The sequence below is a fragment of the Erigeron canadensis genome, chromosome 8 (assembly GCF_010389155.1).
Source record: "Erigeron canadensis isolate Cc75 chromosome 8, C_canadensis_v1, whole genome shotgun sequence".
Classification (NCBI taxonomy): Eukaryota; Viridiplantae; Streptophyta; class Magnoliopsida; order Asterales; family Asteraceae; genus Erigeron; species Erigeron canadensis.
Window position 1 is genome coordinate 45333488 of NC_057768.1, and position 18828 is coordinate 45352315.

At 35.5% G+C, this 18828-nt stretch overlaps 3 protein-coding genes and 1 long non-coding RNA gene across 4 annotated transcripts; 3 read left to right on the top strand and 1 right to left on the bottom strand.

Moving 5' to 3' along the window:
* Positions 1–737: 737 nt before the first annotated feature.
* LOC122580097 (F-box/kelch-repeat protein At3g06240-like) lies at positions 738–2135 on the top strand. Its single transcript, XM_043752371.1, has 2 exons — positions 738–1309; positions 1421–2135. Exons 1-2 carry the CDS (start codon positions 1128–1130, stop codon positions 1983–1985), a joined length of 747 nt encoding a protein of 248 aa, XP_043608306.1. The 5' UTR covers positions 738–1127; the 3' UTR covers positions 1986–2135.
* Positions 2136–2384: 249 nt separating this feature from the next.
* On the bottom strand, positions 2385–7171 carry LOC122579195. The gene is made up of 3 exons (XR_006320608.1): positions 7074–7171; positions 6787–6875; positions 2385–2830 (listed from the first exon to the last, which is right to left on the bottom strand). It is a non-coding gene; the product is annotated as an uncharacterized LOC122579195 (long non-coding RNA).
* A 965-nt stretch (positions 7172–8136) lies between these two features.
* On the top strand, positions 8137–9812 carry LOC122579546 (F-box/kelch-repeat protein At3g06240-like). The gene has a single exon (XM_043751735.1). The coding sequence runs from the start codon at positions 8216–8218 to the stop codon at positions 9317–9319; it is 1104 nt and encodes a 367-aa protein (XP_043607670.1). The 5' UTR covers positions 8137–8215; the 3' UTR covers positions 9320–9812.
* Positions 9813–11317: 1505 nt separating this feature from the next.
* LOC122610967 (F-box/kelch-repeat protein At3g06240-like) lies at positions 11318–12536 on the top strand (the record flags this gene model as incomplete). Its single annotated transcript, XM_043783919.1, has 1 exon — positions 11318–12536. A coding segment is annotated over one exon (1083 nt), but the record flags the coding sequence as incomplete, so codon positions are not given.
* Positions 12537–18828: the final 6292 nt, after the last annotated feature.

Consider the following 18828-nt stretch of genomic DNA (forward strand, 5'->3'; position numbering starts at 1 on the left):
ACAACATCGTATCATTTTTTTTATATTTTTTTAAAGAGTTGAAGCTATTATATAAATATATGATGTCTCAAAAACAAAAATTAAAAAAACTTATTAAAAGTTGGATAAAATATCGACTATTATTCTAACTTAAATCCAATCAAAAATATGGTCTAAGTATATGATTGATTTAATTTGATACAGGGAAGTGTTCATGTTTTGTTTTATATGATAACTAATCAATAATAGTTTTACATTATAGCGACAAACATTTTAATTAGTACAGTAGAAGACTAGAAGTTATGTTTGTAAAATTTAATGTTTACAAACATATGTAACATATGAAGTGGTCCAATTAAGCAAGGGATAGAAAAAAGAGCGATAATAAATAAAAAAAATTTAATTGGTAAATATTGTGATTATAAAAATTTATTTGTAAAAAATTTGTAAATTTATAATAGTTATACTTAGATTATAATATTTTAAACGAATTATATTTAGAATAAAGAGACCATATTTGATTTGGCTTTAACAGTACATTTAAATCATTGAAGGACTATTATTCAGGTAATCATTTTTATCCTAAGAGTATAAGACCTATATCGGAATACCAGGTAGAAACTGGAAGTAGAGGTAAGGTCTACCTATATCTTAACCTCCCTCATATACCGTCGAGATATTAGGGCTCAAAACCTGCGAAAGACAGCACTTAGTACTTACTTTTTCCTCATAAGTTAGAAATAAAACACAACCTCCTAATTACTAAAGTCAATGGGTACACATTTCTTCAGCCTCTTGGACTGTAGATCATTGGTAATTTTATCTAGCCTTTCCAAATTGTATCCGATCATTTTTATCCCCATAGGCCATAGCTTATTAATGGATATCCTTCACTATTAAACAATGGCTTCTTCTGAAGAAATTCCACCGGAGATCATAACAGAGATCCTATATCGTCTCCCGGCCAAATCTATCGGTGCGTTTCAAACCACTGGCTATCTCTTCTTTCACAACCCCACTTCCTAAAAACACATGAAAATACCCTCAACCAATATCACCTCATCTTCTTCTCCAATCATCACCTCTATTCACTTCCCTTTCATTACATTAATTATAACCACATACAAAGTCCAGTATTACAACCAAAAATGGTCCCTTTCCAACCAGGACATGTGGACTTCACTTTCCGTGCTTCTTGCAATGGCCTTGTATTGATGTCTGCTCGTGACTTGGATAGTGTTCATAAGCTCCTAGTTATAAACCCGACTACCACGGAATATGTAGAATTGTCAGACTTCGGTTTGGATATGTTAAAAGGATGTGAAAGCATGTATGGGTTTGGTTATGATTCCGCAACTGATGATTATTAGGTGGTTAGAATTTCTTACTTTTACTATAACTATGTGACTCCCCGTGATTATTTGTATGTTCACGTGTACAGCCTTAGAACGGATACTTGGACGCGGGTGATTGATTCTCCTTATGATCATCATCCTTATGATTATTCTTCTTATGATGGAGATAGGTTGCCCGGTGTGTTTACCAACGGTTTTCTTCATTGGGTTGCCAAGAGGCATATCGATGATTTACGAGCAATTGTTGCTTTTAGTTTAGCACATGAGTGTTTTGGGGAAGTCCCATTACCCGAATCTTGTTATGATACCGATATTATGTCCTTTAATGATTGGAAACTTTGTGTCCTTGGTGGAAAGCTTGCTATATTCTCTCAAATGAAAGGCGAGGTTTGGATCATGAATGAGTACGGTGTAAAAGAATCTTGGATTAAGATTAGGATCCATGGACTCAATGAAATTCCAATGATTGGAACAATGATCTTTCAAGACATGGACAAAATTCTGCTGGCTAGCAACAACCGACTATTGATATATGGCACTGAAGAAAGACGTTTCTCTAGAGGTACTGGCATTTCTCATAATCACAAGCTGGTGGTTAAAGGGGCGTATGTCGAAAGCCTGTTCTCCCCGATACCGAGCAGAACCAACTAAAAAGGCAAATTCAAGCATAGGTAAATGCATAGAAGTAAAGCTTTGTTTATATTACTCAACGTTTTCATTTTGCATGTACATGCAGTTTGATTTACTGTAACTTATGACGAGATGTTTGTCAAAACAAAAAATTGCCATCTGGTAAACAAATAGTTGCGAAAAAAGAGCAGAAAAATCTGCAAAAACCTGGAACCCCGATTGGTCGATCCAAGCTTTCTATATGGTTTCTTGCAAATAACTATGCCAGATCCAACAAACAGGCATACCATTTTTTTTATAGAAGGCATTTTTCCTCTTTCAATCCTCCTCAATTTATCCAGCCTTGGAACCAACCCGAGCCAGACAATCCCAGGCAGAGTTGATATAAAAATTAAAAGACAAGATCCCAACATTCAAGTATAGATAAAGAAACCAACATATTTCAAGCTCTGCAGAACCAAACAACATGTTGGAAGTACTAGAACATGAAATTCAATATGCAAAACTTAACAACAATAGATCCATAACCAGGTGTAGTCCAGAAGGACCAACAACATGAAATTCAATATCAGCAAATATTCAAATAGATGTTGGAAGTACTAGAACGTACAAGTTAGGGAGGAAAAGATGTATCATCCTTCAACAAGCTACTTTCCTCATTCTGCTCAAAGTTTACATTCTCTGTGTGCAATGGTTGCAGATGATAGAATACCACTCCTCTAAGCGAAGCGAGTCGACTCTTATCTCTTCATTAAACGGTGAGACATTGGGATTTGATATTTTAAGTTAGAGAAACAAATACTTTCCAGTAACACAAAGCAAGCAGGCGATACTATCATCGATGAAGTATGGAAGGCGGCCTGCCACTAAAAGTCAAACAAAGCAAAGTTTTCAACTTTCAACAAGCCAGGTGAAAGAGAAGATCAGTTATATGCATGTTACATTAACACATTATGGGGGGAATAGATACGACACTATAAGCAAAAACGATACAATCCAACTGTGCTATCCATTTTATATATTATATATCTTGTATAAACCCATCTCATTCCTTGCAATAAACTAAATACAATGGCAGGAGAGAGGAAGCATTTACACCTTAATTCAAGCCAATAAGACTGATATACCAAAGACCCTCCTTCATCCATGAAGGGCGAAAAGCAAAGAGAACAAGTATAAGTATATAACATTATTGAAATATCAAAGAGCGAAAAAGATATGAAGCGAATTTATATTAACATGAAGACTAGGACCCTGCAACTCCTAGAATATGTATATCATCACCAATCATGTTAGCAGGAACCTACATAAGCGCCATGGCACTAAAAGGAAATGGTCAAGATATATCAGCTATGTACCCATCTACCGATGAGGTAACAACAGCAATGAACCCAATCCTGCCAGGGCCCATAACGTAACGACAGTTCTAAAATACTTTGAATTCACCATAATGGAGGCATGTACAATAACTTTAGCAAAATAGCAATTAAGGAAACAAATGGGAAAGGAAGGTACTACACATTACAAATTCAAAACGAAGGCACAGTCAAGATAATGACTCCAGATGACAGCAAGAATCATGCTTTAACAACCAACCACCCAAGGCAAAAATAAAATGGAATTAACCTATTCCGCGTCTCCACCATGAATAAGAGCTTAGTAATACAGCGGAGAGTGAATAACCCTGTAACTGTGAAAGATAGAACCAGCGTATATACGCAGTTAAGACCTACAAATTGACAAAATACGACACCCAAATAAACTAGATACATCGATTAGATCCTATTACAACCAAGGCGTGAGAAGAAAAGAAACAGAAACTAGTAGATCCTAACTTAATATAAACCACGAAATAATGCACATGCAACAGGTAAGAGTAACAGTATCTGATAATTTTCATGTAGCAGCAAAACACAAAACTAGTCATGAAAGTATGTCCCTTCAAAGTAAAAGGATAGCTGACAGGAGACCAAGGCTTAGTACTTACCACACTGATGAACAGGGAAGCTTGTGAACATCCTAGCAATCATGTGCTAACCTTGGTTTTAAAAAGTGTGCCTCAGGCACGCTTAAGTGCTAGGCGCACCTAGGCGCAAGCCTTAGAGCTTTTTGACCTAAAAAGCGCTTGCTTTTTGGGCTTTTTGTGAGACTAAGCACTCAAAAGCGCTAAAAAGTGTGAGTTTCTGTACACAAGGGGATTTTTTCTTAAAAATAAGTAATTTTCTTTTTCTTGCCTTTTCTTTCTCAACAAGATTGATCTCTTCTTTCTTTTTTCTAAATGAGAGCAACAATCTTTTAAGAGTTTCTTTTCGAACACCAAATTTGATCAAATCCGGACTTAAACGAGTATCTTACTGATGTTATTTTGCTATTTTATGTGTTATAAATACTATATAAATAATTTATAAATTTTCTTCATAAGCGTGTGCCTTGCGTACGAAAAGCTCGTCGCTTTTGCGCTTGGCACTTCCGAAATGGACCTATCGCTTTTGTGCTCCTATCGCTTTTTAAAACCAAGGTGCTAACCATCCAGATGCCATGTAACTATGACCCGGCATCCATCTTTTTCATAACAACCAACAGAAGCTAAAAGCATACAAGAAACTCTCAAGCCACAACGGACAGTAATCCAAGAAAATGAATAGAATGCATAAAGAACAAAAGAGAAGATAGCTATATAGAGTAATTGTGACTACAACCTGGTAACCAACAACACTTACTACCGGAAGCAGTTAATCTTAACTCCGGCCTACACATATATTGCCGACTGAACCTGAGCTATGACTGGAACAGAGCAGAACACCAGTATGCAAAAGACAATGCCAGAAATCAAGAACCAAGCCTTTTCGAAACTCTCATCAAAAAACTAACTGAACCTTAACACCGCAACAGCAAAAGTACAAATACTGTAACCCTAAGTAAAAGACCCACAGAGTTTAAGTGATCTGAATACACAAAAGCATGTAAGAGATCAAGATAAATCAGGGATAAAGAGCTGTAGAAGAGGATACTGCTCAGTACTTTTGTATGGCTTTACAAGCAAGACGTGAATATAAGACACACGACCTGTGCCTCCTAATTCGAAAAGCACCCGGTGACAACATGACAAGCAGCAATCAAACGATCATCAAACTAAAAATGATAGAAAAGGGAAATGATTAATCCTCCTAACAAATTAGCCTAAAAATCCTCCTAACTATTGGATGATGATATGTGGAAAAATCATGGGGCAAGATTAGGAAAGAGAATTAGTGGATACCACATGTCACCTAATGTATTAGGAGGATTATTAGGCTATTTGGTTAGAAGGATTTATCATTTTCCATATATAAAACATTGAGCCTGACATCATTAGATTACTTGGTTAATGGTAACAAAATATCAGCTATAACCATTCAGCTTCTACGAACCAATGGCCATCACTCCATCCGTCTCATAACATACAGCATAACCAAAAAGCACACATAAGATGATCGAACCACTGTTGATTTTATTGTAACCCACAAAATGAGCAAAAGCTGGGGAAAAAAAGGAAATGGGGTATATTGCGTAAATCTTACCACAACCACCAAAATAACATTGGGATTGATGCATCCGCCTATTTGGTTTTTAAATTTTAATATACCTACAAAATCTGAACCTTAACACTCTGCCACAACGGTAAAAAAAAATAACAGACTAGGGCTGACAGGTTAGATACTTATCATCCAAATGTATACAGGAGCCTGCGATGAGAGAAAAAGACCTATTCAAGGTTTCATTTTGAGCAAATTTATGCTTGCAAGACACTTATAACCCAACAGCAAAAAAAAACTAATCCGTCCTCATAACCGCATCAACAAAAGCACAAAAACTATAACCATGAGTACTTGGAGAGAAACATACAACGTAGTGATGAGTTACAAACATATACAAATCAAAAGACCTGAAGGCAGGAGCATGCAAGAATTAAGGTAAATAGACATGACAAAACAGAGGATCAGATCAAAAACCATAGAAGATTAGGAAGTTAGGCCTCAGGAGATGTATTAACATGTCCCTTACTTTATCTGGTTCTGCAAAAAAAGTGAGCACCACCACCCACACCTCCCAATTTGAAAAGGTATTCAGTAATAACATGAGACACTTGAACAACAAAAATGATTCCAGAAATGCAAAAGATGGTGAAAAGCTAAATGGCATTTCAAGTTTGAAAACCACCAATATAATCGTAAAAGAAAAGCACCAGAATAAAATTCATTGGTTGATAATACTATATATCTGATATAAACATCCAGCTACCATGTAGCACCGACGTGACGACGTCCATCCGTTTCATAACAACCAGCAGAATCTAAAAGCATACAAGAAACAATCTAACCACTATGGACTGTAATCCAAGAAAATGAGTGGAATGCGGAAAAAAGAAAGGTATGCAGAAACACAGCTATATAGAGTAAATGTTGCTACAACGTGAGAACCAACAACACTTACAAAGTGTGAACAATCACGGTCAAAATTTGCGACATTCAATCTGGCCATTTCATGTATTGCCAATAGAATCTGAGGTTTGACTGGAACAAAACTCCCGCATGCAAAAGACAACGACAGATGTCAAGAAACACCAAGCCGAGAAACATGTTCAAACAAGAACTTTAGATGAGGAAACTGCCCCATACGTTTATCTATATTTACAAGCAAGATGTAGACATAAGACTTCCTAACCATGCCTCCTAACTTAAATGCACTCAGTAATAACTTGACGCGCAGCTAACAAACAAGCATCGGGATAGCGATAAGCAATCATTCATTGTAAAAGACACCGAAATACGGGTAAAAAGACCTCAAAATATTGAATCTGACATCAGCAATTCCTTGTTTAATGTTATCAAGATATCAGCAGCTATGAAAGAAAAGAAAGCGCCGATTATTCTGCAACAGAAGCAGCCATTAGAAATGCTGACCAACAACTAAATCAGTCATAGATATTCCAATTATAAAAATAAAAAAAAATTTAATTAGTTATTAAGAAACCAAAGAACTAAAAAACCATCATTATAATAAACCCTAAAAACAAATTTAATAACTTGAAAATATAAAAATCGCTTAAGGAATGAAAAAAGAAAGAACCTGCGGATCGGATGCGTGCCCTAATTTCGAATCATCCAAACGAATGAAAACAGACGGTAGACGTTGGTGAGTGCGCGCGTTCTGGCACCAGTAATGAACGCGTGTGTAGTAGGACTGCTAGTCGAGACAAATTAAATACGGCCCAAAAAAAGGCCCAATTTAAGATGATCTCAATATTTAAGTAGGCTCTTAAATCGAATAGCACACCTATAATACTTTTAAAGAAAAAATTTAACATTTTCATTTTAGAGATGAAAAATAAAAACACTGATGACTTCATAAACGAAAATATAATTAAATTATAGATTATCTTCATTTTATATTATTTACCTATTTAACATTTAAACTTGTATCTAGATCTAAACAAGAAGCTTTTAATTTACACTTAGAGATAACTTTTGAATCGTAAAATCATGTAGTGTCTTTTAAAAGTTAGAACTACATTTACAAGGGCTCCTCATAAAGCAAGTAGTCCTTATAAACATGAATTGAGATTTTTTAAAGTTATTGTCAACTTTTTTAGTAAAGTTGATGATTTGATTATTGAATTATAATCAAAGGTCATGATTCAACTATGATTTTTAAATTTTGATATTTGATTTTAATTTAAGAGTAAAGTTGAAACCAATTTTAAAGGATCCCTAGCATACAAACATGGGCATATTGTAAAGCGGGATGAATAATTAGGTTAAAAAATAAGTATTAGTTTTAGGTTATTACTCAAACTTTACGATATATCATTATTAGGAGAAATTTTATGTAAAACATACAGTATCTATCTTAGGTAAAACATGTATATTTTAGGGGAAGTTAATGTAAAATTCAGGGGTTATGTATATTTATCAAATTTAAAGATTTAATTTGTAATTTTTTTTAACACGTTAGTACCTAAGATAGGTAAAACATGTAGTACGGATCTTATTATTATTGTTGTTGTTTTATTATAAACTAAAATATTATAAGAAAAAGAATTATGGTTATTAAAAAAGTTTCAAAGATATTGGTATGCGGTTTTATCATAAGTTCGTAACATAAATTTTGATAAACCATAAGTTAAAATTAAGTGGTGTTGTGTAACTACGGTTAAACCGACACCACACCTTTGACACTTTCCCAAAATCCAAAGACACACACAGCAAACAATGGCGGACGAAGAAAGCGGTGGCACAATCCCACCGGATATCATCACCGACATCTTATATCGTCTTCCGGCCAAATCCATCGGCCGGTTCAGGTGCGTTTCAAAGAGCTGGCTCTCTCTACTTTCAGACCCGAAATTCATTAAAACCCATCGAAACACCCTGAACCAAAATCACCTCATTTTCATATCCAACAATTATTCACTCTATTCACTCCCATCCCATCAAAACCATGAAGAAAACGTGTTATTAAAACCGACAAAGATTCAGTTAGAATTGCCTCATGTGGAATTCAATCTCCAAGGTTCTTGCAACGGTCTGGTTTTGGTGTCTGCTGATGACTTTGACTATGATCATACACTCGTTGTTTTTAACCCGACTACTCGAGAATTCGTGGAATTGCCGGTCTCCGGTTATGAGATGGTAGATGATTTGTTGGAAATTGATATCATGTATGGATTTGGTTACGATTCTGTTGCAGATGATTACAAGGTTGTCACCATTTCTTACTTTCATTATAATTATCTGATTTCTCCTGATGTTATGTCTGTACATGTTTATAGCCTTAGAACTAATACTTGGAAGTCGGTTATCGATTCTCCTTATGATCATTCCCATGGAAAGAGTTTATCGGGTGTTTTTGTTAACGGGTTTCTTCATTGGATTGCTAAGGAAAAGGGTGGTTCTGATCATCATTTGTCCGTAATTGTTGCTTTTAGTATAGCTGATGAGAAGTTTAGCCAAGTGCCGTTACCTACTTATGAAGGTGACGATATAATGTCTAAGAATGATTGTAAACTTGTTGCTCTTGGGGAAAAACTTGCCATATTCTTGGAAATGGAAGGTGTGGTTTGGTTGATGGATGAGTATGGGTTAGGAGAATCTTGGACTAAGATTATAATCAATGGATTTAATGAGGTTCCGCTTGTTGAGCCAATGATTTTTGATGAGAATGGAAAATTTCTACTTGCAAGCCGCGATCTAATCTTGATGTATAATGTTAAAGAAAGGACTTTCTGTAATAGTCTTGATATTTCTTGGAACCAGAAATATGTGAAGATTAGAGGTACTTATGTAGAAAGCCTCGTTTCGCCAAAATTCACTTGAATCTGTTAAAACCCACAAATTCAAGTGAAAGTACATGTCTAGAAAGTAAGGCTTAGTTTATATGCCTGATGATGATTATCTACTCTTAGTTTGCATAGTGCAGTTTGCTATCATCATGAAATAATTATATGCTCCCTTCCCGGGACGAGGTCCCCCCTTCGTAGCTTCTGGCGAAGCTGCGAGTTCATGAGCAAGTGAATGAACGAGCCATATTCCTAAAAGGAGTGACCACCTCGCTTTATATCTCCGACACACAAGGAAGGACGCGGTGGGAAGGAAGGAGCCCTAGCCTCTGTCCTGCCGATCATTCCACTGGCATCTCGAATAAAAATACTGGATAGAAAGTAAGGCTTAGTTTATGTCTGATGATGATTATCTACTCTTAATTTGCATAGTGCAGTTTGATATCATCATGAAATAATTATATACTCTTTGTGATTTAGCTCTAAATAATCAAATAGCCCTATAATCTTTAAAGTAGTTTTTTTTGTTACTTTACTAGGATCTTTTGTGATGTTGTCTTGTACTCGTATGTTTTAACATATAGGCACTCAGTCCTTGATCCCATGGTGTACGCTGTTTTTACAAGTTTTCTATGAGGAATAGCAATGCTAAAACTAATCCTGTGCTAACTTATGTGAAAGAAAATCACAGTGCGTATAAATTTATAATGTTAAATGAATGACCCTGGGTTTCCGGCGGGATTTACTCATTTACATAGTAACTGAATGTAGCCAAGTCGCATGCTCCTTTTGTAGGTCTAAAGCATAAACTTCCCTTATATAGTTTCCGCATTTTGTGAAATTTGCATTTTGATATCTTCATGATTACAGATATCATATTCGTATTGTATCTAATGAGATGCATCAATAGACAAGGGACGAGTTTAACGCCTAGAATCTGGCTTTTCGATTATGGATGTGAATAAATGGGTTTGGGTTGGGGATTGGAGGGTAAAAAGTAAATAAGTAAAATAAAAAATGATGAGAAGGATGTAAAATGTTCACAAAATTAAGCTGATGTCAAGATGAAGCATGTAAAATTTGCAAACATATTGTAGTTTTTTTCACCAACTTTGGAAACAAATAATAGCTTCAACTAATGCCCCACTTGAATATTTCTATCCAACTGTTGTTATTATCCATGTCCAGTTAACTCCTACAATCATAATTCAATGTAAAGAGACCATCATTTTTTTTTATTATTATTTTTTTTTGAAAGGTGAATTTCTCGTGAATACTTCGTGTCGCGATTCGACAGTGAGAGGTCTAATATACGTTGTCTTAACCGGGTCCGCACATCTCCAATTAAAGTACCTCGGGCTTTGACCTTTCGAATATCACAGGTTTGAAAATTTATTTGTTTCACTTACCAACTGCAACTTTTGTAAGGCCAGGAAGAAGAACTACAGTCAAGTCGACTACTGTGTTGGGTGGAGATCAATTATCAACAAACACTTATTACTCTGACAAAAAGAGCACGATATATGACATACAAAACATGTCAAAGATGTATAAAGGGAAAAAAAAGGTAACCGCCAACTGTCGTCTTCTACGGATTATAAGCCTCAATACCTCGACGGTATATGAGGAAAATTAAGATGTAGACAGACTTTACATCTATCTTAGTAGAGAGGATGTTTCTAAATTCTACCTAAATGATAGAAAAAAACCTTTGTCTCCAAAAATCAGAGTATTTAACACTTACCAAAACTACTTCACTAAATTGGTATAAAAGGGGTACCTTTAATATTCTACATCATCTTCCAACTTCACGCGAAAAGCCAAATCAATTTGTACAAAAACCATAAAGAAACCTCAAATTTGTATGAAACCCGGTATTAAAAGTGCATAATGTAGGAAACAGATAAAATATCTATGATTATTTATGGAAGAAACCGATATTGAAGTTGGACTTCCGTAATAAATTATCCATATATGAGAGCCCTATGATATTGATTTGTCAGCCCAACAAAGTTTATAACCCAATTAATATATTATTGTTATCCCTATTCCCAAACGAAAAGGCAGCATAATGATTCCACCAGAGATCGTCAACGATATCTTATGCCGTCTTCCTTCAAAATCGGTTGGTCGGTTCAGAAGCGTTTCAAAGGAATGGCTATCTCTGCTCACCGAACCCGCATTCTTAAAAACCCATCAAATTACCGGCCTCAAACGTAATCACCTCGTCTTTAGCAAAAACCGTGGTAGGTCCTGGTATTCACACCCGTTGAATCACCATGAATCAGTATTAACACCAACCAACCTTCTAATTGAATCGGATCATCGTTTAGAATTCAATGGTTCTTGTAACGGTCTTGTCTTGATATCTCATAAGTTTCATTTCGACGCACTCGTGGTTTTCAACCCTACTACCGGGGAATCCGTGCAATTGCCACAATCTGATTATTTTGATGTGGAGCCATGGCGTATCTCACATGGAATTGGTTATGATTCAGTTACGGATGATTACAAGGTTATTACCCTCACTACTTTTAAAGATGAAGAAAATAATTTTACCAATTTTGCGTTTCTTTATAGCCTTAGAGATAATACTTGGAAGTGTCTGGGTGATTTTCCTTACTTTGTTGATAGTCGACATGGTGTTTATCTTGATGGGTTTCTTAATTGGATTTTTGGGAAAGGAATTGTTACTTTTAATTTAGCAGAGGAGCGTTTTAGTCTAATCCCAGTTGTACCAGATGTACTTGTGTCTCATGATGGTGATGATTTTCATATCACGGGTTATTCGGCTACCAAAATTACAGTCCTTGGTGGAAAGCTTGCCATCTATTGGCATTCTAATGTTATGTTGATGAATGAATACGGAATCAAAGAATCTTGGATCATGCTTCGACTAGATAGATTCGATGATATTCCTATGATCGGGTACACAATGATTTTCTATGACAATCACGAAATTCGGGTGTCCGACATGAACAGAGGTATGATGTTGATATACGATTTTGAGAAAAGAACTTTCAGTCAAAACATGTATGTTTGGGACATGTATACATTCAAACTTGAAGATACATATACGGAGAGCCTCGTTTCCCCAAAAATCAATGCATACAACTAGTATTGAAGCATGACCTTGGTATACATATATATTCTTTTCTTTTCAACGTAAACTGTAAAAGGCTAAAAAGCCAATGACTTTCATTAATTTACGTTGGTTGGATATGGAACACTTTGCGATGTTTTGATGTGCTTTATACATACTTTAGATTTTTTCTGGTTTGATAATATATAGAGTTAATTACTTAAATGATACCTAACGCTATTTTTTTTTAAAAAAATCTGTAACTTACCTTTCGATGTTGGAGAACTAAATTAGAATCACACTGAGCCTCGACACCAGACCCTTCGATTCTACATCTGGAAATATCAAACTTTGATTCAAAAAAACAATGTCAGGGTCATAGTCTTCACTAGACACCGATGGGTCATCCTCCCTTGCATTTTTATATCTCAGGTTCTAAATAGCTACAGAACGGAACTAATCTCCTAAAATTCTTTGTGTAAAAAAGCTGAAATGTTGTACGACAATTGTTTTTGTTGTTTGCATACAAGAAAATTTGGTGAACTTTAACTTCCAATTTCTCGCAGACTTCTATTGCTTGTTATGCGCTTCTCTGATTTGACATTTTGATGATATTTTGTTGTAGTTTATATATGATCATTGACATTGATGATCACTTGCTCTGTTTTGGCAATAGCTCTTTTTAGTGTAATAACAATGCTAGATTGTTGTACGATAAGCAATTTAATTGTCTTAGTGGAACTTTGATTACAATTTGTGTTGAAATTATTTGTTTTGCTTCAGGTTGTTTTTGACTGGTACGAGTAATTTTTACAACGACTTTCATTAAACCATCAATCACCTTCAACTAACAAGATGCTAGTCAAAGGTTGGGATATACAGTACAAGCTTAAACATACAACATTACAAAGAAAAAGACTTCCACAAACGCCATTCAATTTGCTCTCCTTTCAATCTATTAACAATCCACCTGATAGCAAGAGCTTTAGTTTCACCCATAATGTCTTCAATACTGATAGGCTTATCACAAAATACCAAATTATTTCTCGCCCTCCAAATGCTCCAGCAAGCCACAATAATGATTACTTGAACCGCCATTCTCTTAACAGAACTGCCAACAATCGAACAGTGTACACTAAACAAATCCTTTATCTCCTGAACAGTGATCGGCTCTATGTGACACCAAGCCCATACGTGCTGCCAAATGATGGTGGCAATGAAGCAAGGGGTGAAAAGGTGATCCAATGATTTCTCATCCGCACAACAGAGTGGACACATCACAGGACCAGACCCCTATTTCTTAATAAATCCATCGTAGGCAGCGTTGGAATATGATCACGTTATAATAAACGCATGTCCGGCATTTATTTAAGCCTACGGGGTTACACAAAATGACACGTTAACTTTATATATTTAATTAGTATATTATAGTAATATATTAATTAAACGATCACTTGAATTATTAATTAAACTATGTTAAAGGTTTAATAGTGTTTAATTAATTATAGAGAAAGGATTAAATTGTAAATTAGAAGTTTTCTAATTGTACAAGGAAAGGAGGGGGGGGGGGCGAAATTCCTATAGGAGTTTCTTACTCCCACTCTAACTTGTTCACCAAGTTAGAAAACTCTTCTAATTAATCCCTTTAAATAGAGATCAAGGGTTAAGGGTTTATTCATTCATTCAAAGCAATTGGTTTTGAAAACCCTAAACACTCTCCTCTCAACTCTCTCTCTCTCGTTCGGCCGTGAGCAAAAACCCAAAGGGTTTTTGGTTTGGGGTTCGACATTAAGGGGAATTACACAACGGGTTTGTGAGTTGGTGATCGGGTACTAGCATACGATATAAGGGTGTCAAGTGTTCGATCGTAGAGGGGTTTTAGTTTAGACCCTAATATAATAATAACAACTATTATTAATGTAACACCCATCATTTAAAAACAAGGATTTCCAAGAGCTTTCACCTAACAGTGTCAAAGAAAGTGGAAAAACATTTAAAAGTCCAAACCAATAATTTCAGTTTGGTTTATTCATCAAACGGTGTTACTAGCCATATCATTGAAACAAGTCTAAATGGAAATCCATCGGTTGCCCAACATAAAACAACCGATCACAAGTCAATACAATTCATAAATATCTAAACATAAAATTCAAAGGTCTAAAGGAGCAGCCACTATGGGTAAACTATAATCCTTTTCAAACAATCTACCCATGCCTCGCTCTTTATTCATCAACACTCAAAGCTTTCTAAACCTGAAGGAACAACACATTTCAAGAAACAAGTGTTAGCTAACGAATTAGCTAAGTAAGATAACACGAGCTTATAAAACATTTGTCCAATTAAAACGTATTAAAAGTCATATTTCATCATTAAGGCACATAACATCTCATATAGCCATAAACATCATTCGTATAGGATTGTTCGTCTTAGATGTGCCTAATCATCTTTTCATCATCACATATAACATCATTTCAGGTGTGACATAAGTCACTCATATCATATAAGGTGTAAGTTTGTGTGTAGGCGGTCAAAAGACCTAACGGGGACCTCACACCCGACTGGATGGATAAGCCTTACGGCGGTCTATCAGTGTCGTTAAGGAATGGCAAGCCAATCCAGGAGTAGTCCGTATGTTCAAGACATTGGTGGTTAATCACGCCACCCGGAGATACTCTAACCACGTAATTATGTTGCAAGGAGCCACCCAAGCAACCATATACGTACTCACCGGGCAAGGGCAAGTACGGGTTAAGCTTAACACTTTCATATCATATACGAGCTTGATTTACATTACATATAGTTCAGGAATCTACATTACCTAAACATAACACATAATCATCTTTTACGTTTGGGCCCTTAAACGTGCACGTGACATAGCAACTTAAAGAGTCTAGTGAACTAGATTAATAAGCCATACAAACATGCACCATACAATACATCTCAAAACATATCATATCATATCATTTCATTTCATATCATAGGGACTGCATATCAAGCCTCAAATGTCATTTACATAGCCCATATCACCTCCCATGTATCCCGATTACCCATAAACGATCAAGATATCAAATGGAAGTTATTATAAGAAACCATCTTTTGTTGAACCCTCAGCATGTCAAAGTAGTGTATCTTACCTCTTAGAAGCGTACAAAATGATAACGTAAGTTACCGAGCTTTGCAAGTATTCCCGACTACCTATAATCATTAAACGATATAATAATCTAAACAAGTACCTACTTACTTTTGTTCATGAATCAAGCCTAGGTATCTATAAACATGACCCATGACAAGGCTTGATGCATCGGACATTCGATTAGTACTTTAAAGCTTACAAAACTCAACGAAACTCGACATTCACTCACTATATTAACCTTTCTGGAAACTTGACATCACAATCATCTTTTGAAAACATAACCATTAGAAAGTAGACTCTCTTACGATTCCGTGGATAGCTTATTTGTTAAAAACGGAGTTACGGTTCAAAAGTTATGGCCATTTGAAAATTCCGTCGCTATTGCGTCGCAACTACTAAGTTGCGTCGCAGCTATGTGTCACTGGTTTCCAGTTGCGCCGCAGCTAGCCCCGTTTCTGCACAAACCTCATTGTTTAACCTCCAAAACTTAACCAAACACACCCCAAACGACCCCAAACCTTATGAACGACTTTTAACCCTCAAAATTCATCATTTTAAGACTCTAATGATGTCATGAAAACAACCCTCAACATCCAATTGATTTGCAACACAACAACAATCATTTTAGGTTACCGAATCGATTAAAACTCACGTTTTTGACTCCAATCAACCCTCTAAAGACCTAGATCAGTTATGAATCGAATCAAGGGATTGAAAGGACATGAAATCAATGTTATTATACCTGGGATACCTGGAGATTATAAGGAGAATGTAAAAACTTGATCAAAACACTCTCGAATCAACCAAACGAAGATGAAATCGAACAAGGAATTGATTATGGCAATGGGGAATGGTTAAGGCTCAAAGAGAAAAGGATAATATGAGTAATTAGAAGCTAATGACCTGCTCCAAGACCCTAATCCCGTTTTTTAGTTTCCACCTATGTCAAAACTAGTCCTTAGGCTTCCTTATGGCTCATATTTAACTCAAAACACCTATTGGGAATACTTACAACACATTAAATACTTTAAGCACATCAAAAGACATATAAAACATATCTTAAGCACTTTAGCACATTAATCATTAAGGCACTAAAGCTTGACACATATAACACATTAAACACATATAGTCATTAAATCATGTATAAGCTTAACGGACACGTAATGTTGACTTAACGACTCAGGTCAATTGTCAAATAAAAAGTTTGGGATGTTACAATTAATAATATTGGAAGTTTTGCGCAAAGGTACACATATTCTATTCATTACTTTGTTAATTAATTTGATTGCATATACGTTTTTATTCCGCTGCGTACTCGTGATTTGTTATGTGTTTATGTTCATATATTCTAACAGGCAACCGCTTCAACAAAGAACGCCAACAGAAAACGTTGAATGATTGGCAAAGATGAAAAGACGCTAGTAATTTGGGACATGAAGTCCAAGCACTTGAGATTGAAGAAATTTGGTGGAAGCAACTAAACTAAAAGTCTGGCAAAATGAGAGTATTTATTCGCGTCTAGAGTATAAAAATAGAGCTCATTTGATTTTGAGATTCCATAAGGGATATAGAATGAAGGAAGCATGTCTCATGATTTAGAATGCTTAAAACACTGTGAAAAGTTCTCGAGAATAGAAAGTATTATGTTTGAAACTTATAAAGAAATTCGGATATGAGTATGATATAAGTTTCATGTATTTTGATTATTTGAATATTAATGTACTCTGAAAGAGTGTCCAATGATGATTGAATAATTAAATGTGAAATAAAAGGCAAGGTTTGCCCTGTTTATGAATCTTAGTGATAAATGACATTCATGCTTATGAGGTCAAATGATACTGTAATGCCCCTTTAGATTTTCAAGACAATGATCACAATCTTGAGTTGAAAGTGTCACTAAAGGATTGAAATTGAAGCAAAGAAATTTATCCTAATCAGACATTTAATATGTCAAACATCGAATATATTTGGGAATGATAAGTATTTTAAGTGATGTGATCATGAGGGGGAGATGATATGCGTTGCACTCTTTTTTCCTTGAGCAAGGCTTTGTCCCACTAGGTTTTCCTGTCAAGGTTTTTAACGAGGCAACATCCCCAAGCGTATCAAAACAATTATATACTTTTTTCCCTTCACTAGATTTTTGTCCCATTGGGTTTTCTCTAGTAAGGTTTTAACGAGGCATAATATCTTTAGTGGATGGACATCCAAGGGGGAGTGTTATGAATATTTATGGAATGGATGTCCATATCTTTTAAGGAGATCTTTTATACAAATTCATAGATTAATTACTTGGAGAAAAAGCTATCATTGTACTATAAATATATGCCTTTATATGAGATGAATTATACAATTCTCCTTTGTCTCTATTTTTCTTGTTCTTCTTTCTCTTTGTTATTTATCGTTTTACAACATATTTATCATTGTTTTATTATTATCCCAAACCTACTAATGCGTAGACGCAGCATCATGATTCCAGCAGAGATCGTCAGAGAGAATCTTATAACATCTTCCTTCAAAATCGGTTGGTCGGTTCAGAAGTGTTTCAAAGGAATGGCTATCTCTGCTCACCGAACCTGCATTTATAAAAATCCATCAAAATACCCTCAAACGGAATCATCTAGTCTTCATCAGCAATTATAGGTCCTTGTATTCACACCCGTTGCATCACCATGAACCAATGTTAACACCAACTAACCTTATCATTGAACTGGATTGTCCTATACAGTTCAATGGTTCTTGTAACGGTCTTGTCTTGATATCTCGTAAGTATTATTTCGACACACTCGTGGTTTTCAACCCTACTACCGGGGAATCCGTGCAATTGCCACAATGTGGTTTTTATGATGAGAAGTCATGGCGTATCACACATGGAATTGGTTATGATTCAGTTACGGATGATCACAAGGTTATTACACTCACTTACTATAAAGATAGTCGTACAACTTGTGTGTCTCTATATAGCCTTAAAGAGAATACTTGGAGGCGGCTCCTTGACTGTCCTTAATATTTTCAATCTTGGCAATATGGTGTTTATCTTGATGGGTTTCTTAATTGGCTTACTCCGAAAGATATTCTTACGTTTAGTTTAGCAAATGAGTGTTTTAGCCTAATCCCAGTAGTACCAGATGTGTCTGATGATGGTATTAATATCACGTATTATACGGGTACCAGAATTACAGTCCTTGGTGGAAAGCTTGCCATCTACTGGCATTGTAATGTTTTGCTGATGAATGAATATGGTATTAAAGAATCTTGGATCGCTTTTCGGCTTGATAGATTCACTAAAATTTCTATAGAGAAGGCAAATGATTCTGTATGAGAACGGAAA

Bases quoted from the DNA above. Each gene is read 5' to 3' on its own strand.
- LOC122580097 (XM_043752371.1), top strand. From the start codon at position 1,128: ATGGTCCCTTTCCAACCAGGACATGTGGACTTCACTTTCCGTGCTTCT. The intron at 1,310-1,420 runs GTATGGGTTTGG...TCACGTGTACAG, and splicing joins TTAAAAGGATGTGAAAGCAT to CCTTAGAACGGATACTTGGA.
- LOC122579546 (XM_043751735.1), top strand. From the start codon at position 8,216: ATGGCGGACGAAGAAAGCGGTGGCACAATCCCACCGGATATCATCACC.